Genomic DNA, 25,164 nt, shown 5'->3' on the forward strand with positions numbered 1-25,164 from the left:
TAAAAAACTAAGTGTAGGAGTTTCTGACATTGAACTTGTGTGAGCTGAGAAGCAAGATAATCTAAGGCATAGTTTGGATGTTTCAATTTTTTGATTTGCCATACATTTTCCAATTTTGACTGTGCAAAGAACCACCGAACTGTGCTCAACAGAGTACACGTGTTTCAATATTTTGTTTTCTCTTAAAAACTACCCTTTTTACTTTATTTTATTTTTATTCCATGCATGGAATTCTCCTCCAACTACAACACCACCAAAAAGAGAGAACTACCAAAAAAAGAGAGAGAGATATATATATATATATATATATATATATATATACATGTATATGTATATAGAGAGAGAGAAAGAAAAATAAAAGAGAAGAGAGTGATGGTTAGTTCTAGCTCTTCTTCTTTGGTGCCTATTGAGTAGTAGCAGCAACAACAAACAACAACAAGAACAACCCATCTCTCAAAATTGGATTTTTTTTTTCCATGGCAACCCCATTGATTTTGTTTGCTTGGGAGAAACAAAATTGAGGGTGTCTCGTTCTGCCTTTTCTCGGGTCTAATCTATGTACTTATGGAACCGTCGCATCTGAACGCTTTGATTCTCTTTTGATCATCACCTGGTGAGAAAGGAAGAAGCTTTGTGATCTGTTTTTCTGAACTTGATCTGAATTTGTGGCTTACAGCCCCTACCCCCGGTGTGTTCACATGATCATGGAATGTGCATATGCACATAGTGCTTGCGGATTTTGAGGTAAGTGTTAAAAAGTTTGTTGATCTTGTTTTCGTTTTGCTTGGTGGGTACAATAATATTTGGATTAGATTCGTTCGTTATTCATGATGTCGTATCAATCAATGGAGGAGAGGAAGTTTGTGTGCAAGTATTGCAGCAAGAGGTTCCCGTGTGGGAAGTCTCTCGGTGGCCACATCAGAACTCACATGATGAGTGAGAATTCAGCTTTAGAGAGGAACAATGCTACTAATGGCATGTTCAAGTTGAATGGCAGGGGAAAGAGGAAGAGGGATTTGGGGTCTGAAGAAAACGGTGGTGGTGGTGGTGGTGGTGGCGGTGGTGCTTATGGTCTTAGAGAGAACCCCAAGAAGACCACCAGGTTTGTGCATTCCAATTCCAGTTTGCAGCATGAAAAGTTCTGCAAAGAATGTGGTAAGGGATTTCTGTCATTGAAGGCTCTTTGTGGCCACATGGCTTGTCACTCTGAAAAGGACAAGGGATCCATCAGGTTTGAGAGCAGTTCTGGTGGGTTTTCTGAGAAGCAGAAAATGGTTATGGACAGTCAATCCGACACTGAAACTTCTACGCCAAGGAGGTCCAAGAGAATGAGGTTCAAGACCCATAGCAGTAGCAACAACCAAGCTCAATCTTCTGTTTCAGAGGTTGAGCAGGGTCAAGAAGAGGTGGCTAGGTGTTTGATGATGTTGTCCAAGGATTCTAGCTACAAGGGTCGTTTTGCTTTGTTCACAGAGTCTTCTGATAACAACTCGGTTGTTCTAGAGGCAAAGTCACCTTCTTCGGAAACCAAGGTTGCTATGATGAACAGTGATGGTAAGAATTTTATGTCTGTAGAGAAGAAGTTGGAGCAGCCCAAGGACTTGAAGCTTAAGTATGCTGAGGTTGGGTATGATTCTGATAATTCAGATTCTGGGTATTTCAGATATGGTCCTAAGGAGGTTGACTCCACTGATTCAAATAATGGGAATTTCAAGAATGAGGTTCAGTCTTCGAAAGTCTTTTCTGGGTTTGAGGATTATTATGTTGAGTCGAGGAAAGTGCCAAGCAGGAGCGTTGAATTCAAGAAATTTGTTTTGGAGGATTGGGAGAATGATAGACATGATGGTGGGGCTGCAAGGAAATTCGATTCAAAGAAATCTAAGAAACCCAACTATGATGATTCTCTTGGCCAAAATTTAGGAAGGGTTTCTAGCAGGAAAATGGCGAATGGTTCTGTGAACAAGTACGAGTGCTTAACCAGTGAAAGAGACAATGGTTATGATGATTCAGCTTACGAGAGTGATGAAAACAGCACAGACAGTGACTCTTATCCAGCTCCAAAGGCTTACAGCAACAGGAACCTCAGTGGCCAAAAGGGGAAGAAGAAATTGAAGTCAAAGAAAAACAAGGCACATGAATGTCCAATCTGCAACAAAATTTTCAGGTCAGGCCAAGCCTTGGGGGGTCATAAGAGATCGCATTTTATAGGAGGTTCTGATGAGAACACCCTTGTGATAAGGCCAGGAGCTGCTGCAGTTCCATGCCTCATTGATCTGAACCTACCAGCACCAGTTGATGAATAGGGAGAAATTTTGCAGCATTTTGAAGAATCTGTTGTTGAGGTAGCTGAATGCTTGGAACTCTAAAAGCATTGTGTCTTTATCCCATATGATGAAAGCAATGACGATGTACAAACAAGTGGGTAAATGAGTTTTGTTCCTAAGGCCTTAGATCCGTTGTTTTGGTTTAGGGTAGTCTTTCTTTTCATGTTTATAGAGCATAAGAACTTACTAGTTTCTCAATTCATATTTCTTTGTTATTTCCTTTGTCAAGTACAACTATATACTCTTGGGACTATGTTCTTTTTATGCAAATGTTGAACTTCACCCTCGGTTGCTTCAATGAATCTTTGTCTTTTAGTGTTGGGGTATTCCAATTTTTCATCTTATAGGTGGCATAAATAACCATGTAGCAGTTCATTTTGAGCTGTGTATTTGCAACCAACACCTTTAATGCTATGAAAGTGGTTGAAAACTAAAAGTTGTCCTTGGAGGTGGGGGTTGGTAAATGGTAATTGCAATGGTTTTCTTAAAGTGAAATAGAAAAATATCTTTAAACTTGGCTAAGGTACATTAATGTCTCATACCCAAGTGGTTCCTTTAACATAGATCTCAGCATTGTCAAATGGTAATGCTTGAAATATGTGCAAAACCTTGGAAGGTGAAGCTGTAAGAGGAGGCAAAGGCAAACCATTTTCCTCACCAAATTTTTTTGTTCAACTTGTCCTTTTCCTTGGCCATTGAAAAAAAAAAAAAAGTGGTTGTTGGAGCATTCTTTAGGTTGAAGATTAAACCATGAATAATTGCTTAGTAGAAGAAGTATGAGGAAACAAAAACAAGCTTCTCTATGGTTCTAAGGTAGTAAGACTCATAATTGCTCCATGTATAACTTTCTAACACATGTATCTTAATAGCATGAGATTTTGTACACCTTTTTGGACATGTCGGTTCCTTTATATTTTGTTGACTATGTTTCCATTCTTAGTCCTTGAGGTTGTATGAGAGGACCACTTGTATTATAGTAGCTCTTGGTAATGCCCACATGTGGGCTCAATCAGTAGAATCCATAGGCACTCAAGAAGAATCAAAATCGTATTTCAACCAAATTATATGCTCCTTTGGGGTGTTGAATCATTATGTGGAATGAACCACGCAAAAGGGTACCTTAATTTTTGCAAATAGAACCACCTAAATAATCAATCATGCAAATAAAGTTCAATATTTTTCATCAGGGTTTCTGGGATCTTGTAAACATTTGTCTACTTTTTTTTTAAGGAAGTTGATAGTTTTTATTACATCATCATGAGCTGTAAAATATTCTTTATGTTCTCTGTTATGGTACGAAACAGGGATTTGAATACTCTGCCGAATAAAACTAAAGAAAATTTGGAATCAAAATAAGAATTTGAAAGCACTAAAAAATGAGCAGAGATTATGAATTCATGGAATAGCTAATAGTTTGAAAAGAAAAATAGGAAAAAGAATAATAAAAACAAATGGGATCATACAAATGATGACTTCTTAATTCAAACATGTAGGTAATGAGTGACTGAGAGTGATGATGCATAGTTAAAAAGGACAAGTGGTGTCTCTATTACTCACAAAAGTAACTGTTAAATGAGAAACTTTTCTAATTCTTGTTAAGACAAAAATGTGCATAATGAAGGTTGAGATGCTCTGGTCGACCTTACAGAGGGAATCGCAATTCAGAGGGTTATTTTTTGTTTTTTTGTTTTCAATTGGTTTAATGAAACCTCTTATCAAAACATTTTTCAGTGTTGATATAAGATGAGTGAAGCATGTGTGAGTACCCCATTTATGGAAAAAAAATCATGATCTCAGTTGTAATATCTCATGGAAGAAAAGAAGTTGCAGGGCATATTCTTGCTTCTCAATATGCAATTAAGTGTGCTTCTATATTTATTATTTCTCTTTCATTTCACTTTCAGCTTTTCATTCAAGCCACTCTCTCTATGTTAATTGTGGAAGGAAGGATATTGCCCGTGATATAAAGATTTTCTTTTTTTACTGTACATAATTTTAAAAAAAAAATTTACATGTATAGCACATTTTTTCGTTTTAGGTCAAAAATTGATTTTTGAAAAATCAAATTCTAAACTATTTTTGTATATTTTGACTGGAATTTCGGTCAGAATTCGGTTTTCAAGAAATCGAATTCTGAAATATTTTTTAGTTTTCATATTTTCTAAATAGAAGGATCAAAGTTAAAAAGAAAAATGTACATAGTTAATTTAGTAATTGATGTAATATTTTGAGATAATAATATTAAAAGAGGACTAGTTACATTGTTGAATAAATTAATTTATTATTATTTTGTCGTTGAAAGTCTATAAATTAGCAATTGATGATCTGTAGTTTTATTTAAAGTAGAAAAAATAAATGCAATGTATATATTATTAAAAATTATATTTTAAAAATAAATGAATAAATAATTGAGTGAAAATTTGTTGTTAGCAAATAAATATTCAATCGGTTGGATTTTGTTAAATTATACTTTTTAAATATATTTTTTATTTTGATTTATGGGAATAAAAATTAAGAAATGAAAAGGGTATAAGTATGACCAATAGAATTCAAAATTTAAAGAATATGTTATACTTAGTTCTAAAGAAGTTTTATAGTTTATTTCATTTTAAGTAATTTATTGAAAAAATATGTTTTTTAATTAATTTGTTTGTGTTTGGTTTCTCTTTTTTGTAATATATTTTTTAATTAGACAATTTCTAATAATGAAATTGAAAATGTATAAGTGAATAGGAAATATATTTATTAAATGAAAGCGATTTACACCTAACAAAGTTGCCATAATTGAAAATGAAATGAAACTGAAAAATTACACAAATGGATGTCTAAATCTTGTACGACGTCTTGGATAGACATGTATCCAAGGTTTCACATATTCTCATAGTTCATCATGAGTTGGTGGATGTATATTTCTTGTTTAGATGCACAATTCAATGTATTTTCAAGTGTGGGGACGATACATAAACGAGTCTATACGTTAAACTTTTTTTCGTGGTTAATCATTTGTGTAATATCATAATATGATTTATTCTAACCATATCATGAATAAGTTTGTTATTAACTACCCTGACTAGATGAAAGTAGTCAAATTCAGTTACTATTTTGCACTCCCCATAATGTATTCTTTAGGTTATTTTTTGTAGAAGCTCATTGAAGGGTTAATTATGGAGGATTGACATGGTGACAACAATGTCTGATCTGAAGTATAGACCATAACCATATGGACTATTTGTGATGCCTACCCATTTGGAAATACCTCCATAATATAGTATTGCTGGTGAACACGGGATACAGTTTGGGTTTATGGAAGAGGAATAAGGAGTTGGGTGTAGAAGAGTAAGTGTTTCTTTAGTTGACCTTATCAAGGTAACAAACAACTCAATTATTATGTTAATGGGGAAATGAGACTTACAATTAATCATTTGTATAATGTCACCATTTGTTGATATTTGTAGAGCATTATGCATAATGGCGCCTTGTTCATTCAATGTGGGTCTTTAGAAATACAACTTGTTGATGAATGTGGTGGGCAGAATTTCCAGAGTTGAGGACAATTTATGCTTCAAGAGGTTGAATGTGCAATTGTATTGTGAAAGAGTTTGGGACTTTCACATTGGAACTGCACACCATCTTGAGATTGAATGATTTGGCCATTTGAAAACAAGGCTGCTAGATAGGAATTTGAATAGTTTTCTTGGTCAATGATTTGTAGAAAGTGCTTGTAGTGGGTGGGTTTATTAAGCAATAAATGATTATGATAGGTTGGGTTTAAAGTGTTGGTATTTATAGGGGAATTATTTTAGGGTGTGTTATTGATTGAAATAAGGATGAGGCCACCCATGTCCATATGAAGTTTAGCCTTATGTTTGACACACTTACCCAATAAAGGTGTTAGGTCTTGTCTTTATGGCAGAATGTTATAAAAATATCATAAACAATGTTTTCTCAAGTATTTAATCCACTTACAATGGAATGAGTTGGGAGGCCATAAAAAGTGAGTTAGGTGTTCTCAAAGTTAGTCAAAAACAACATCAACATCCTTAATGAAGGGTGAGAATTAACACACAATTATGACTTTTATAGTCTTAATGTTGGTCTTCTAAGTGTTATAAAAATTTCATAAGAAATGTTTTCTCAAGTATTTAATCCACTTAAGACAATGAAAAATATCAAGTTACTTAAATATGATAACTTCGATTTTGTGATGTATTTTTTCCACTTAACACAATGGAAAGAAATTAGAAAACATAAAACCTAAGTTAGGCCTTCTAAATTAATACAAGACTATTCAGTTTAAGACACGACTAAGTGATGGAAATCACTCAACATTTAAGTGAACATTTAAGACACACTTAACTGCATGGTAGACAAGGACCTAAGTTTTACATATTAGAAGATTGAAAATAATACTTCGATCTTATTAAGGAACACCTTACAACATACAAAGTTGTCATGGTAAACATAAATAAATAAACACCAATGTCTCATGCTTCGTTCTCCACTAGGTTGTAAGGTCACTCAAAGCTTAATGAGAACATCATGTGGTATCAGAAGGTGCCACGCAACAATGTTGCGAACATCTTTATCTGTAACTAGTTGATCAACTTATTAGTTTTGTATTATTAGTGGCTTGTGATACTAAATATCTTTAAACCTTATACCATTTGTGCAACAATGATAGCTTCTAATTTGTTCATTTAACAACTATAGTTTCATATTCGCAAGCACAAAGAAAGCAAAATTTATGTGACCTTCATAGTTAACAACCACACAAAAACTATTATGTTGGTTATTTTTGTGTTGGGTGACCATCTTTACCTTGGTGACTTAACTTTGAGTTTTAGTTGGAGATAACCAAGTATGAGTATGAAATGTAGATATTTTGAAATTTATATAGGTTAGGGTTTTCCCATGACACAATCATAATCAATCTCATCCATTTAATTAAAGTAAGTCCACCAGTAAATAGTTGATCCGACCAAAATGTGTGCTGGTTGTCCAATTCAACCATTAATCAATGAATGGTCTGTGTCAATTTGCATAAAGGATGCACAAAACAACATTTCTGAGCCATGTCACGTGCATAAATAATGTTGAGACATGTGAGTAGTGTTAGTTTACTTTGGATGGAGCTATTGTCATACATAGTGTTAGATTCTTTTTCTTTGTTAGATTCTTTATATGTAGTTTGTGTTTTATTACAATATTGTCTTACTGTGCAAACATTTAATCTGAATAAATAATTGATATGTATTAAAACAAACTTCTTTTTATTCATCAATCTCAAAGTTTATATTACAAAGGAACAATACGTTGCCTAAATAATAATAGATGAAAATTAAAGCTAATTATTTCTTATTCAATCCCCATAAGGGTGTCCAGTTCCACAATGCAATCACTGCTTGTTCCTAGTTGGGTTCCTCCTTCCTTGGGGAGATCTAGGTGGTTCTTTCTCTAAAGGTTGTGGTTCATGATGTTGTTCACCTTAATGACCTTGATATGCATCAGAGGATGAAGTTGTTTCATACTGACTTTGGACATAATAAAACAAGACATGACGTGGTTCGCAAATACCTTAGGACGAAGGTGGAGTTTAGGAATTAGGTCCGCAAAACCTCGCATGAAGTAAGTGGTGGCAAGGCATAAGCTCCAAACCTGCTTGGCATGCCTAGATCAGAAAATGAAGAAATGGAATCCCTTCTTGCATCCATACTTCCCTCTGATTCTGGAGTGTTGTATTCATGTCTAGTGTCATCTTGTTATGGAGAAGGGACATGTGTCAAAGTCGAGGCACGATGCATCCTAGGGTCATGCAACATTTGTGGAACAAACAAAAACAAAATTGAGTTAGTTGTATACCACGACATGTACTCCCTAGTGTGGACAAAGGGCCATATAACTAGTAATCCATTCAACTTTATGTCACGCCTATTGTTCCATACGTTTATCCATTACGCATGTTTACTAACCCAATTTTAATCTTGTCAACACCCTCATGTCTAGTTTATGGATATCATCAAGATTGTTGGGTGATTCAGGAATGTCTTGTGACAAGCGAAATTGTAAGTTGGCCCTATTTGATTAGTGTCATTCAACAATTGCAAAATAAAGTAAACTAGTGCATGAGGCCCATAATGCTTGGTGCTTGTACGCTTCGACGTGAATTATTGACTCCAATCCCTCATACTTCATATATTTTGGAGTATGAAATAAAAGACACAAAAGAATGGAGTTAGGAGAAGATGTGAGCTCACAAAATGGTGATATTATTGAAAGATAAATAAGGGAGATTATTTTGAAATAAGGATGCAACCCTTTCCCATTCAATGGTTTGACGTGACAACTTCATTACTTCTAATTTTGACTATCTTTTTTTCACAATGAAAAGAACAACTTGTTTTGGAATATCACCTTGTGCTTACAGTAAAAATTCATAAATAGGTAGATACTATATATATATATATATATATATATATATATATATATATATATATATATATATAATTTATAATAAAATAACTAGTGATATCCTGTTATTTTGATAAGTTTTTACAAGTATAACCACATAAAGTCTAAAATTAAGAATTTTGTGTTTAGATTTAAATAAGTTATCTAGTGGAAAAAACATCATTTTGGTCATCGTTATTATATTGTTGAAAAATTTTGATGTAGTAGATATTCTGAGATATTTTTGTTATTTGTGAGATTTTATACATTCAACCTACATAAGGTTTTATTATAACAATAGATTCTTCTTCATTTAACCTAAAAAATCTTCTTGATTTAAGGGTTTCTTTGCTAACTCCTCCACCTATGGCATTAGGAGAAGTTTACTTCTTCTATTAACCTTTCAGAACTAAGGACTTCTCCATTTGGATAAACCCATCTTTGTTGAAGCTTCAACCTATACACTTTTATGTTAACAAGTTATTGTAATTAGGGTTGGACAAAAATAACTTAATTATACTAAACTATAATTAACTAAACTATATCAAACTAAAAATAATTGAACTATTAATAATAAAACTGAGTTGTACTACTAATTAGTTAGTTTTGAAAAATTGTACTTGAAATGGTTAACTATTTACACTTATAGTTAACTATTGTACTATGGGATTGAAGGACAAAGAATGGGGTGGTGTGGGATTTGTAGAGGTAGAATAAGATGAAGTGGATGACATTGATGACAGAGCGCAACCATTTGCAGGTGGAACTTAGCCACAACACTAATTTCACTGGTTTGGTAGACCAGAATTTTAAATAAATTTTTCGTTTTCTTAGTTTAATATGATTAAATTTTAATTTTAATATTTCAAAAGAATAATACATTTTTTAAGAAATTGGTATTTGAAAATAATAATATTCTTTTACATGATTTTGGTTAATACATGGTTTAACATATATTTAATTTACTAATAAAGTAGTTGATATTGTGAATAATTAATTAAGTTGCCAAAAAGAATGACATATAAAGTAATCATATAAAAATATAAATATGAGTATACTCTAACTAAAAATAAATGAATGCAGTAACAATACTAATAAATAAGTAATATAAAATTTATTTACAAAATAAGTATAATAAAATAAATTTTTATTTATATAAAATTAAAATATACTTATAAATACTTAAATATGTTACATTTAGAAACAAAATTGAAAATATATTATATTTTTAAGAAAACAAAATGTAAAATATAAACTTATGTCAAAATTTTATATTTAGTTTCCAATTTAACTTTAGTTACATAAAATAAAAATATATAAAATTATAAAAGTTAATATATTTTACTAATTTTTAGTTAATAATTAATTTTAGTTACATAAACATATGTATTATAAGATATAAACCTTTGTATTAACACATATTAATATGTTGATTTCGGTGTAAAGAAGTATGATATATATGATGTTGGTTTCGTTGATAAATGGATGACCTTGTTTGTCTTCAATATGATTTTGAAATACAAAACTTGCTCATGTTATTTAGGATTTTGTAATTTTCTTAAGCAGTTCAGTTCAAAATCAATGTAATTCGGTAAATAAAAATAGTACAATTTGATTAAAAAATAGTGTAGATGGTCCAAAATCAATGCAATTCACACTACAAAAATTCTTGGAATTACTGAACAAAATAATTTTGTCGGTAAATTTAATTTATCGACAAATTTCACCGACAATTTTTTTAATTTCAATTACCAACTGATTTACTTTTGTCGATAAAATCCATCAAAAAATTCGTCAATAAGACATATTTATTTACCGACGAATATTTTTTCAAAAAATCTGTTAATAACTACATATGTCAAAATTCGTCGATAAATTCATCAATAATTGATTTAGTCAAATATTTTATTAATTTTTTAATTTCATGTTTATTAATTAATTAATTAATTTAAATTTTAATAATAAAAATAATTTTAATTATAAAAAATATTTATTCTCAATTTTTTCTTTATAATATAATACTTTTATTATTATTAAGTATTAATATTAAATTATTCTTCTATTAGTTATAAAAATAATTTATAAATAATTTTATTTAAATTCTTGATAAAAATAATTCAATTTGTTTTAATTTATTTTTATGTTAATTAATTAAATAATTTTGTTTAAATTTTAATTATTAAAATATAACTATTCTAAATTTTATTTTTTTATTATATAAATTTTATCACTATAAATTATTGTCGTTTTATTTATTTCTTAATTTTTTTTGTTAAATAAATAATTCGTTCAAGTTCATTATTTATAAAAATAACTTTAATTATAGAAAAATATTTATTTTAATTTCTTCTTATAATATGATATTTTTATAACTATTAATTATTGATATCTTATTAGTTTTATAAATTTTGTGTTATATAATGTTACTTATTTTAAATTTCATATATTTTATAGTAAAATAATTTTATCACTATTCATTTTGATAATTTATTATTTTTCTAATTTTTTGTATTATGTAATTTATTCAATGAAATCTATTATTTATAAAAATAATTTTAATTATAGAAAAATATTATTTCAAAAAATTTTCCTTTACTATATAAGATTTGTGTCATTATTATTTATTGATATCTTCTTAATCTTCTAATTTTGGTGTTAAATAGTTATTTAATTCATTTAAATCCATTAATAATAAAAATAATCTTAATTATAAAAAATATTTATTTCAAATTGTCTTTCTTTTATAATATAAATATTTTATTACTATTAATGTTTAATATATTTTTATTCTTCTAATTTTTATGTTAATTATTGAAATAATTCATTTAAATTGTATTGATAAAAATAATTTTAATTATAGAAATATATTTATCCCAAATTTTATTTGTTTCATAATATAACTATTTTATCACTATTAATTATTGATATTGTTTTTTAATTTTTATTAGTTAACTAATTCATTCATTCAAACCTATTATTTATAAAAGAAATTTGGATTATAGGAAAATGTTTATTCTATTTTTTTTCTTTATAATATAAGATTATCCTAACAATTAATTATTGATATCTATTAATCTTATAATTTTTATGTTATATAATAATATTTAATCAAAATTTTCTTCCTTCTATAATATAAGAATTTTATCATTATTCATTTTGATAGTTTATTATTCTGTTAATTTTTTGTGTTAATTAATTCATTCATTCAAATCTATTATTTATAAAAATTATTTTAATTATAGAAAGTATTTATTTTAAATTTTTTCTTTTATTATATAAGATTTTTATCACTATTGATATCTCATTAGTCTTCTAATTTTGGCGTTGAGTAATTATTTAATTTGTTGGAATAAGGGTTTCAGGTGCTATAGGATAGGCCTAAAGATGATCGATTATTGTCCGCCCGTGGAACAAAGGCGAGAAGTTGTTGCCATGGAAGACCTGGATCCTTGGATGAATGCCAAAGAAATAATGGAACCTCAAGTGAGACGATAACATGCCTGCTTTGGAAAAGACCTGATAGGAGACCAAATGCGATTTGTAACAAAAGTCCTCGAAAGAAATAAAGACTTTTTCACATGGACGTCAGTTCACATGCTCGGAGTACATCGACTAGTAATGTCACACAAACTATCGGTTTGTAAGAAACTAAGGTCGGTGGCCCAAAAGAAACGACCCTTGAGAGAGAAGTGCAAAAATACAATTGAAGCCTAGGTAAGAAAGCTACTTGGAGTTAGATTCATGAAATCAAATACACCATCCAACTATCGATTGTCGTATGGTGAAGAAGTCGAACGGTAAGCAGAGGATGTTCACCGACTTCACAGACCTTTATAAAGTATGCCCAAAGGGTTCCTACTCGTTGCCTAACATCTATCGATTGGTTAATGGAGCTTCCAAACACCAAATTCTTAGGTTTTTGGATGTTTATAAGGAGAAAAATGTTTTTATCACAAACAAGGAAAAATTCTAGTATGAAGTCAGGTCTTTCAGCCTAAAGAATGTTGGTGCAACGTATCAGAGGTTGATGGACAAAATCTTCCAAATGAAAATTGGCAAAAATATGAAAGTATATGACAATGATATGGTGGTTAAGACAAACTTTGTTAGTAAAACACAACGTATGATAAGTGTCTAGAATATGTAAATTTCCATATAAACTTGACAATTATCGTGCTTTAACTGATCATATTTTATAAGTAAACAACCATTTTTAGCTTATAATTACAGAATAAGGTACTAAAATGAAGAAAAATAAGAAATTAATGAATTTTTTATGATTTTGCAGCAATTTCTCGAAGAATTAAAAATGATAAGCTAAGCCCCAAAATTCACAGCTAAGCTCTAGTAAGGCAATCATGTAAGGATCCAGAATATGACTTTTGGAGTTAAGCCACAACAAAATGGTGTTCAACACTTAAGGCGGTGCATGGTTGAGCAACAAGAGAATGTGCTCAATACTTAATGTGGTGCACAACTGAGCCATAATATAATGTGCTTAGCACTTAAGGCTTTGCATGACCGAGCGCCAAAAATTGGACTAAGTACCGCCCTAAAATTTCTATAAATAAAGACATTATATCCTTAGTAGAAGCATTGAGTGGAGGCCTAAAAATGTAGTAGTTGGATAGAATAAGGTCTGTGAGGCACAAGGGAGATGTTCTTAGTGTAAATCTTATGTGTAGATGTTGCTGGAATTGCATTGTAATATTCAATGAGTAGCTGAACTCCCTCGTGTCCAGGTTTGATGTAATCAATTCTGATTATATATACTTCTACCTCTTGGGCATTTATCTTTACTTTCATTCAATTGTTTGTTAGTTTTTGGGTTTTTCTGGTTTGTGATAAAGAGTGCATGTAAAAATAAATAGTAGTAATTAGATTGAGTGGAGTAGGGGCTATGAATTGATTTCATCTCATCTTCTTCTACTATACAATTACCATCTTGTTAACTTATTATGCAACCCAAAAACTCTTTATCAATATACTTGCTAAATCTCTGTGGATACAACACTTTTTGATGCTACTATGCACCAATGCACTTGTTGAGAAATAGTTGTTGTGAAACAGTCATCAACGTATGCGCCTTAACTCGACAAAATCTGTTTTAGAATTTAGAGGAGGAAAGTTTTTGGGCTTCAAAGGAGGAAAGTTTTTGGGCTTTATGCTAAAAAATAGAGCTATTGAAGTTAATGTCGACAAATGCAAAGCGTCATCGACATGAGGAGCACCAATAACCTAAAAGAGGTGCAGAGGCTAGTAGGAAACTTAACCTCCCTATCACACTTTCTACCAAGGTTGATCGATAAGATAATGTCCATTATAAAATCTATTAGGAAAGCGATAACAAATAAACAGATAGGCAGTATGGATGCCCATTTCAAGAAGTCAAGTAGCGCTAACCTCGACTTGTTTTGTGCGAGCCAATGCTCGACAAAGAAATTCACCTATATTATCGATCTCTAAGGAGGCAATTAGTGCATCGTTAGTGAAGGATGCACTAGAACAAAGACTTGTATATTTCATCAGCTAGTGAGGAAGTACGTGGCAGATCCTACTCATGTGCTGGAGTAGGACGATGTCCAGGTGCGCGAGGATCTGACTATGGGAGTTGGACCGGTGAGAATTCTGGATTCTCAAGTCAAAAAACTCAGAGGGAAGGAGATTCGGACGGTGAAGGTTCTCTGCGATGAGGCAACCCAGGAGATGACTTGGGAGATGGAGGACCTCATGAGGAAGTTGTATCCTTACTTGTTTGCTGGTAAGTTCTCTTTTTCGAGGACGAAAAATTTCAAGGTGGGGAAAATGTAAGATCCGCATAATTTAATTAATTAAATAATTAATAAATGCGGGTAGGTAGTGTATTTATGACATTAAATTCTGATGGGTATGACGTGGAAAAGACTAGCTCAAGTGGTTAAGAGTACTTTATTATGTGAAAGTACTTGGGTTCAAGTCCTATATGTGCCAAATTGGGTGGTGTTTAATTATTATTGTTTTAATAATATGTTGGAGCATGTTTCGTATGATATAATACGTGAATTGTGTGAGTTAGCAAGAAACATGAGTTGGCCTGATGGTTTAGTATTGATTTGGCTTTGGCATGGTTGTGGGAGCACTAAGGGATTTTTGTGTTGGGCAAGAAGAAGAGCTGTAGCATTATACTTTTGCAAGAGGAAATTCCAGGTTAGGGGAGCTTCCACGTTTGATTTCTTTTGGTTTATGAACTGATTGTATATGTATGCTTAAAAGCCATGATTTCGTGCTATGCATATATGATATGACTTGAAGGTTGATTGATTGTTTTTGAGATGTTGTATGAGTGAAATTCAGTATGCAATTGTATGAATTAATGAGGGTTTGGGTACTGAAATTGCGACTTATGCGTTAAACTTAGTTTTTGGGGATTATTTTGTGTATGAATTATGTGTACATGTTTGGTGCATTATTCTGGATTGCTTGGCATGAATTGGATGTGGTTTGGTATGTGAAACTGGTATTTGCGTGCGTGAAACAATGCCAGAGTCTGCAATTCTCGCCCAAGCGAGCCGGACTCGCCTAGGCGAGATTAGTAGGGACTTGAATAATTTTACTACTCGAGCATTTCCCTCAGGCGAAGAATTCTAGTTCTTGGCGACAGACCATCTCGCTTAGGCGAGTGGGTCTCGCTCAGGCAAGAATCCGTGAGTGTCAGTTTTGAACTAGGGGTCTCTCTCTCGCTCAGGCTCGTAGTTAAATTGTTGGGCGATTGGAGATCTCGTTCAGGCGAGAGTCTTTCGCCTAAACGAGAAATCGAGGAGGACCTCGTTGTTAAGTTTAACTCGTCGCCTAGACGAGGGATTTTGGTCTCTGGGCGAAAGGTGGTCTCGCCCAAGCGAGCAAGGCTTACTCAAGCGAGAGTGCGAGGTTGTTTTGTGTGTGTTACTCGCTCAGGCGAGTTAACCTAGCCTAAGCGAGATGAACCAGAGTGCTTAGGCAAGAGCTGGAAGTTTAAGCAAAGTAAGGATGGATGATGGGTTTAAAGGTAACCAATTTTGTGGCATTGGATTGATTAATGTTGAATGGTGATGCATGGTCTATAAGTCTTCTAAAGATATCTCAATGGTGGGCTTACTGGTGTTCCTTGGGTTGTGGCCCGGAATGTATCCTTGAGTTGTGGCTCGGGATAGGGGTTAAGCACGTGGCATTCTGTGGGTTGTGGCCCGGAATGACTTCCCTTGAGTTGTGGCTCGAGATAGCGGATGAACACGAGGAACTCTTGAGTTGTGACTCGGGTTGGCGAGTGTTGTTGGTGTGAGTGTGCTGGTTGTGGCCAGTACGCATGAGTCCAGATAGATTGCCCTCCTCAGTGAATTGCTGACGAGTTTGGTAGTCCTGAGACATTACGGACTATGTTCATATTTGGGAACTCTACCTAACATTACGGTGTGTGATCCGTAGCATGGTTCTCGCACGTGCTCTATCGGTTGTGGCCGATAGGTGTGGCAGCAAGGCGCCTTGAGATAATCACTAGAAGATGTAGAACACTACTAGCATGGTTGTGGCCATGCGAAAGAGTCGGAACGAGTCTCCTTGATGTGGAATGTTATTACATGGTTGTGGCCATGTGGAAGGAAGGGAACGAGTCTTCCTTGACGTGCATTGAGACTACATGGTTGTGACCATGTGACAGAGAAGGAAAAGGTTCTTTGGTGGTGAAATGATTTTATATATGGTAGTAGCCAAGCGGAATAAAAGAAAGGATTTTCTTCTGATGTATTCTTTATATATATATATATATATATATATGGTTGATTTATATATAATCATGTGTTATCTTATTAGCTCAACCTATCTGCTTGTGTTTTGCGATGATCGTGTACATGGTACACGTGAGCAGATGATATTGCAGGTGGAGCTGGTGAGGCTTAGCCGCGGAGTGGGGGAAAGCCTGGGAGTTTTATATTATTTTAATTCGAAATATCTTGTAAACTCTTATGAGAGGCTTTATTATTATGTTCAGTTTTTATGAATTATGAACTTTGGTTTTAATTGGAAGTAATAAAATGTTATAAATTTCCCGCGTTTTTGGGAAATGAGGTTTTATTAATTGCGGCTTAATTACTTTTCTTTATTTTATTATTTAAATCTGTAATATTCGGTCAGGATGTTACAATTGCTAACCGCGACAAGAAGGTTGAGACCTTACTTTCAGAACCACCAAGTGATTGTAAAGGTTGACTATGCTATAGACACGATATTGAGAAAGCCTGACTTAGTAGGAAGAATGATAAGTTGGTCTATTGAATTGTTAGAATTTGGCCTTTGCTTTGAATCGAGAGGAACCATAAGAGCAGAACATCGTGCAAACTTCGTCGTTGAATTGCAAGGATATCAGGCATCGATCGAGCAAAATTTAATGCTATATGTTGATGCTTCATTCGACAAGAATGGAGGTGACACTGGGATTGTCCTCGAATGACCCAACGATATGAAGATAGAGCAATCCTTGATATTTGGGTTCAAAGTATCCAACAACTAAGTTGACTACAAGATGTCAATAGTCAGCCTCTCGTTGGCAAAAGACATAGGAGCAAAAAGAGTGCACTACAAAATCGACTCACAATTGAGTGTAGGGCACATAAAAGGCACATTTCAAGTAAAAGACAAATTACTCATTTAGTATTCCTACAAAATAACGTAATTGACTTGTGAATTTGAAGAGGCAACCATCACGCATATCCCAAGGCTCATGCCATGGCTAATATTTTATCCAAGTTGTCTAGCACCAACAAGGAACAACGGTTAGGTATGGTGATACAACAGACGATAACAGATGGTGGAAGAGCTATGAATGAACGTGGCAAAAATTGGTTAGCTCAACTGAATAGAAGAGGTGAAAACACAGTTAAGGCAATAGGAGGAGGACCAATGCCTAAAACTAGAAGCCAGTAGAAAATTGCCACACTTCTTGCTCATAGGAGAAACCTATACACCCTTACTCTTAAAGTGGGTTTCTAAAGGAGAAGTTGACTATATAAAGAATGAAATCCACATTGGATTTTATGGCATGCATTAAGGGTGGCAAACTATGACAACCCATATTCTGAGAGTCAGATACTACTAGCCGATAATAAGAACCGAATACACCAATTACATCAACAACTGCACCAGATGTTAGGAACATGGTAATGACATACGTGTCCCAACAAATGAGTTGCACGATATAACATTCCTCTAGCTGTTCGCGTAGTGAAGAGTAGATATAGTCGGACAATTACCCTTTGCATAAGCACGGAAGAAGTTCATCCTGGTAGTTGTTGAGTATTTCACCAAATGGGTGGAAGTCGAGGCCTTAGCCACCATTTTGGCAAAGCAAGTATGAGCGTTCATATAAAGGAACATTTTATGTCCATATACCCCACACAATCATCATCGACAATAGCTGATAGGAAACCAACGAACTTCTACCAAGGCCTTACAATAAAGCATAAATGAGTTTAGTGGAACACCCACAATCGAATGGTCAAGTCAAGATAGTAAATAACGTCATTTTTATTGAGCTCAAATATTTGACGGAAGAATTGCCAAAGGTGCTACGGGCCTATCGATATATGTCGCACGTGTCAACTGGGGAGACACTGTTCAACTTCATGTGCATAATGGGTGCAATGTTGCTAGTTGAAGTGGGCGAACCAACCATTAGAAGAAAGATGAAAGATATGGATATAAACAGTGACTGCCTGCAAGTAACACTTGATAGCATTGAGATAATGCAAAAATAAAAGAAGAAGCATGCCAGAGAATGATGACTCGACAATATTACTCCAAGGTCAAACTGAAAGGCTTAGCAAAAGAATATCTTGTTTGGAGAAAAATAGGTGAAGCAAGGAAGAACCCCGCCCATGACAAATTCTTAACGAATTGAGAAATATAGTGCAAATTCATCGAGAACTTAGGAAATGGTGCTTACTAACTTTAACACTTATATGGGAGAACTATACCTAGAACTTGGGATGTATCTCTTTTTATATTTTATTTTAGTTAATGTATCATCAATGTACCCTTTCTTATCGCCATTATTTTTTCACTAAGGAGGGTTTTGACTAGGGAGGTTTTAAGGAGGCACTTACATAATAAAATTCAACTTGACCAAGAATCGTTGTTGAAGTAAACCTTGGCCAAGGGCGTATTCACCCAAATGAATCTCTCCTAAGAAGCATAAACACGTTAGTCAAGGTCACATTCACCTATGAACCTCTTCCGGATAATATATAAGCAAGTTTCGGTCAAGGATGAAATTCACACACATGAATCCCTCTTGAGCACATGATAAATTAAACATAAAATTAGTGAAGTTACTCAACTAACACCAAGCTCCAAAAATAACAGTAATTAAAAAAATAATAAACAAAACCTAATATAAAAAAATAAAGAAACGATTAAAGGCAACGTCCAAAAACATCATTAACCAATAGAGATAACAATGTCATATTGGACCCGAACACAAAATTCATATTGGAGCAAAAAAAAATGGCATATCAAGTTACAAAGCAAGTCCTACTCATTTACAACCCTTTCTACCCCCCCTGGTTGGGCTGGTCGTGCAACATGATCATCAAGAAATTTTGTAATAGGGATCAACTTCGGACGTCTTTATCCACATCGAATAGAAGAGTGTCGCTTGATTAAAAGCCTTTTGGAACTCAAATTCATGTTGTTACAATATGAAGCGTTGAACATCTTTTTAGTCCTTCACTGGCTTCTCCCTTTCCTCTTTATAATGTTGGCGACCAAGTTTAAATCATCAACATTTCTCTAGAGTAAGTAGACATCTTCGATAAACCTCTTTCCTCAACCTTCAACAAGTCAATTCTGGCATATATCACACATTATTGATGTTAAATAAAAGAAAGTAAAAATATTTTATAAAAGCAAAATAATATAGTGACATATATTTTTGTGAAAAAAATAATCTTTAATAAATTTGCAAATAGTTTTATGATCGAAGTTTCTACTCATTAATACCTATTGTTTATTATTTTGTAAAAAATAGTGAAAAATATGATGTAATTTTTTCCATTACATATAAATAATCCATGTTTTGAAAATTTACGAGTTGAGTAAGAAACAATTGAAAATCATGGAGGCAAAATCCATTATTTATTAACAAAGTTGATAATTTTTTTCTACATATTTTTTGTGGTCTTTTAATATGAATATAATGATAGAAAATGTAAAAGAAAACAAAACAAAACGCTAGAAGGAGGGCCTTGAACCTCCGACCTTGTGATTAACAGCCACACGCTCTAACCAACTGAGCTATTCCAGCTTACACATGCCATTTTGAAAGGAGTGTTACAGAAGCACCAAAACAAATGGCATATCAAGTTAGAAAGCAAGTCCTACTCATTTACAACCCTTTTTACCCCCCTCCCCTCTAGTTGGGTCGGTTGTGCAACATCATCATCAAGAAATTTTGTAATAGGGATCAACTTCACGTCATAAAAGTCTTTACCCACATCGAACTTACCCTTGTTAATAGCGATCTTATAAAAGAGTGTCGCTTGATTCAAAGCCTTTTGAAATTAAGTTCATGTTGTTACAGTACGAAGTGTTGAACATCCTCTAAGTCCTTCACTAGCTTGTCCCTTTCCTCTTTGTAATGTTGGTGACCGAGATTTAGATCATCAACATTTCTCTAGAGTCAGTAGACATCTTAATAAATCTCTTTTCCTCAACCTTCAACACGTCAATTTTGGCATATATAACACAATATTGATGTTAAATAAAAAAAAAGTAAAAATATATTATAAAAAAATAATTTATTGACATATATTTTTGTGAATAAAAAAATAATCTTTAATATATTTGCAAATAGTTTTATGAATGAAGTTTCTACTCGTTAATACCTATTGTTCATTTTTTTTTTGTAAAAAATAGTGAAAAATATGATGTAATTTTGTCTGTTACATAAAAATAATCCATGTTATGGAAATTTACGAGCAGAGTAAGAAACAATGGGGAATCATGGAGACAAAATGCATTATTTTTTCATATAAATCATCTAAAAACTTACAAAGTTGATAATTTCTTTCTACATAATGAATAGAATATTTAAATTCAATGGAATTCAACATAAATGTAAAATCCTGTATTTTATAAGTTATTACTTTCATATCATATCAACATATTTGTGGTCTTTTGATATATATACTAGAAGCAGGGCTTGAACCTCCGACCTTGTGGTTAAAAGCCACACACTCTAACCAATTGAGTTATTCGACCTTACACATGACATTTTGAAAGGGGTGTTACAGAAGCACCCAAAAAATTACAAAGAAAATCATATTCACTTGCGGTCCTTTCTAAACATCCCCCCCCCCACCCTTCCACCCTTCCACCCTCCCACCCAGTTAGGCCGATCGTGCATCATCATCATGAAATTGCATACTAGGGATCAACCTCTCGCCATAAAATCCTTTATCCACATCGAACTTACCCTTGTCAATGGTGATCTTATAGAAGAGAATCACTTGATTCAAAGCCTTTTGGAACCCAAGTTCATGATGTCTTAGTACAAAGTGTTGAAAATCCTCTAAGTCCTTCACTAGATTTTCCTTTTCCTCTTTATAGTGTTGGAGACTAAGATTTAGATCATCAACATTTCTCTACAGTCAATAAACATCTTTGGTCAACCTCTTTTCCTCGACCTTCAACGCGTCAATTTTGGTAGATATCACACACTAGTGATGTTCAATGAAAAAAAAATATTTTATAAAAAAAAATTAGTGACATATATTTTTGTGAAAAAACAAATCGTTAATATATTTGCAAATGGTTTTGTTAATAAATTTTTTACACAGTAATACCATTTGTTAATCATGGAGGAAAAATACATTATTTATAAAACGCTAGAAGGAGGACTTGAACCTCCGACCTTGTGGTTAACAACCACACGCTCTAACCAACTGAGCTATTCCAGCTTACATATGACATTTCGAAAGGGGTTTTACAAAAGCATCCAAACAAATGACATTTAATGTTACAAAGCAAATCATATTCACTTACGGTTCTTTCTAACACCTCCACCCTCCCACGCGATTGGGATGGTCGTGTATCACCATCATCAAGAAAATGCGTATTAGGGATCAACCTCCCATCATAAAAGTCTTTATCCACATCGAACTTACCCTTGTCAATCGTGATCTTAAAAAAGAGAATCACTTGATTCAAAGCCTTTTGGAACACAAGTTCATGATGTCTTAGTATGAATCGTTGAAAATCATCTAAGTCCTTCCCTAACTTTTCTCTTTCCTCTTTATAGTGTTGGCGACTGAGATTTAGATCATCAACATTTCTCTACAATCAATAGACATCTTTGGTCAACCTCTTGTCCTCGACCTTCAATGAGTCAATTCTGGCAGATATCACACACTATTGATGTTTAATGAAAAAAAAGTAAAAATATTTTATAAAAAGAAAAATAATTTAGTGACATATATTTTTGTGAAGAAAAAAAGAATATTTTCTAAGAGATATCACACACTATTCATGTTCAATGAAAACAAAGTAAAAATATTTTATAAAAAAAAATTATTTAGTGACATATTTTTGTCAAAAAAAAAAAGAATCTATAATATGTTTGCAAATGCTTTTGTTAATAAAGTTTTTACTCATTAATACCAATTGTTAATCATGGAGGAAAAATCCATTATTTATGGAACGCTAGAAGGAGGGCTTGAACCTCCGACCTTGTGGTTAACAGCCACACGCTCTAACCAACTGAGCTATTCCAGCTTACACAAGGCATTTTGAACGGGGAGTTACAAAAGCACCCAAACAAATGGCATATCAAGTTACAAAGCAAATCTTACTCACTTGTAGTCCTTTCTAACACCCCCACCTTCCCACCCAGTTGAGATGCTCGTGCATCATCATCAAGAAATTGCGTAATAGGGATCACCCTCCCATCATAAAAGTCTTTATCCACATCAAACTTACCCTTGTCAATGGTGATCTTAAAAAAGAGAATCACTTGATTCAAAGCCTTTTGGAACCCAAGTTCAGGATGTCTCAGTATGAAGCGTTGAACATCCTTTATGTCCTTCACTAGCTTTTCCCTTTCCTCTTTATAGTGTTGGCGATCGAGATTTAGATCATCAACATTTCTCTAGAGTCAATAGACATCTACAATCAACCTCATTTCCTCGACCTTCAACGAGTCAATTCTGGCAGATATCACACACTAATGTTCAATGAAAAAAAAGTAAAAATATTTTATAAAAATAAAAATAATTTAGTGACATATTTTTGTGAAAAAAAAAGAATCTTTAACATATTTTGCAAATGGTTTTGTGAATAAAGTTTTTAGTTATTAATACCACCTTGTCCATTATTTATTAAACGCTAGAAGGAGGGCTTGAACCTCCGACCTTGTGGTTAACAGCCACATGCTCTAACCAACTGAGCTATTCCAGCTTACACATGCCATTTTGAACGGGATGTTAAAGAAACACCCAAACAAATGGCATATCAAGTTCCAAAGCAAATCTTACTCATTTGTAGTCCTTTCTAACACCCCCACCCTTTCACCTGGTTAGGATGGTCATTCATTATCATCATCATGAAATTGCGTACTAAGGATCAACCTCCTATCATAAAATTCTTTATTTGCATCGAACTTACCTTTGTCAATGGTGATATTAAAAAAGAGAATCACTTGATTCAAAGCCTTTTGGAACCCAAGTTCATGATGTCTCAGTATGAAGCGTTGAACATCCTCTATGTTCTTCACTAGCTTTTTCCTTTCCTCTTTATAGTGTTGGCGACAAAGATTTAGATCATCAACATTTCTCTAGAGTTAATAGACATCTTTGATCAACCTATTTTCCTCGACCTTCAACGAGTCAATTCTAGCATATATCACACACTATTCATGTTCAATGAAAAAAAAGTAAAAATATTTTATGAAAACAAAATAATTTAGTGACATATATTTTTGTGAAAAAAAAAGAATTTTTAATATATTTGCATGTGGTTTTGTTAATAAAGTTTTTACTCATTAATGACAATTGTTACTCTCCCACTTGGTTAGGATGGTCGTGCATCATCATCATCATGAAATTGCGTACTAAGGATCAACCTCCTATTATAAAAGTCTTTATCCACATCGAACTTACCTTTGTCAATGGTGATATTAAAAAAGAGAATCACTTGATTCAAAGCCTTTTGGAACCCAAGTTCATGATGTCTCAGTATGAAGCGTTGAACATACTCTATGTTCTTCACCAGCTTTTTCCTTTCCTCTTTATAGTGTTGGTGACTAAGATTTAGATCATCAACATTTCTCTAGAGTTAATAGACATCTTCGATCAACCTATTTTCGTCGACCTTCAACGAGTCAATTCTAGCATATATCACACACTATTCATGTTCAATGAAAAAAAAGTAAAAATATTTTATAAAAACAAAATAATTTAGTGACATATATTGTTGTGAAAAAAAAAACCTTGAATATATTTGCAAATGGTTTAGTGAATAAAGTTTTTACTAGTTATTACCAATTGTTAATCATGGAGGAGAAATCCATTATTTATAAAAATAGAATAAAACACTAGAAGGAGGGTCCGACCTTATGGTTAACAACCACATGCTCTAACCAACTGAGTTATCCTAGCTTACACATGGCATCCTGAAATGGGTGTTATAGGAGCACAAAAAAATGGCATATCAAGTTACAACACTACAAGAAAATGCTTTATTAGTAACCAATCTTAGTGACCAAAAGTTGTTAGTTACTATAATGACTAATTTAGATACCAATTTACAAAGTAAAAAAATATTGGTTACTAAAATAATTACTATTATGAATAAAAAATTATAATTGGTCACTAAGTTGGTTTTTAAAATTAGCTACCATGATTTTGGCTACCAAAGAAAATTGATCGCTAAAAATTAGCTACCTAGATTTTGACTACCAAAATGACTTAGTTACTAAATTTGTCTTTAATTAATTAGTGACCAATTTAGTGATCAATTATAATTTTTTTTTATAATAGTGACTATTTTAGTAACCAATAATTTTTAGTTTTGTAGATTGGTATCTAAATTGGTCACTATAGTGACTAACAACTTTTGGTCACTAAAATTAGTTACTAATGAGGCATTTACTTGTAGTGCAAAACAAGTCCTACTCACTTGCACTCCTATCCACCCACCCTCTTGGTTGGGTCGGTCAAGCAGCATCATCACTAAGAAATTGCGTAATAAGGATCTACCTCTCGTCATGAAAGTCTTTACTAGATTGAACTTATCCTTGTCAATGTTGATCATGTAGAAGAGCGTCACTTGATTAAAATCCTTTTGGAAGCCAAGTTCATGTTGTTCCAATACGAAGCAATAAATATTCGTT

At 33.0% G+C, this 25,164-nt stretch overlaps 1 protein-coding gene and 4 non-coding genes across 5 annotated transcripts; 1 reads left to right on the forward strand and 4 right to left on the reverse strand.

The window, feature by feature from the left end:
* Positions 1-320: 320 nt before the first annotated feature.
* On the forward strand, positions 321-2,622 carry LOC114172486. Its single transcript, XM_028056945.1, has one exon. The coding sequence runs from the start codon at positions 828-830 to the stop codon at positions 2,301-2,303; it is 1,476 nt and encodes a 491-aa protein (XP_027912746.1). The 5' UTR covers positions 321-827; the 3' UTR covers positions 2,304-2,622.
* Positions 2,623-20,964: 18,342 nt separating this feature from the next.
* On the reverse strand, positions 20,965-21,038 carry TRNAK-UUU. The gene has a single exon. It is a non-coding gene; the product is annotated as a tRNA-Lys (tRNA).
* Positions 21,039-21,662: 624 nt separating this feature from the next.
* Positions 21,663-21,736, reverse strand: TRNAN-GUU. The gene has a single exon. It is a non-coding gene; the product is annotated as a tRNA-Asn (tRNA).
* Positions 21,737-22,476: 740 nt separating this feature from the next.
* Positions 22,477-22,550, reverse strand: TRNAN-GUU. Its single transcript has one exon. It is a non-coding gene; the product is annotated as a tRNA-Asn (tRNA).
* A 607-nt stretch (positions 22,551-23,157) lies between these two features.
* On the reverse strand, positions 23,158-23,231 carry TRNAN-GUU. Its single transcript has one exon. It is a non-coding gene; the product is annotated as a tRNA-Asn (tRNA).
* Between the last annotated feature and the right edge of the window lie 1,933 nt (positions 23,232-25,164).

This window comes from Vigna unguiculata, chromosome 2, assembly GCF_004118075.2.
Source record: "Vigna unguiculata cultivar IT97K-499-35 chromosome 2, ASM411807v1, whole genome shotgun sequence".
NCBI classification, from domain to species: Eukaryota; Viridiplantae; Streptophyta; class Magnoliopsida; order Fabales; family Fabaceae; genus Vigna; species Vigna unguiculata.

What these genes read in the sequence shown, in the direction of transcription:
- LOC114172486 (XM_028056945.1), top strand. Translation starts at nt 828, where the DNA reads ATGATGTCGTATCAATCAATGGAGGAGAGGAAGTTTGTGTGCAAGTAT.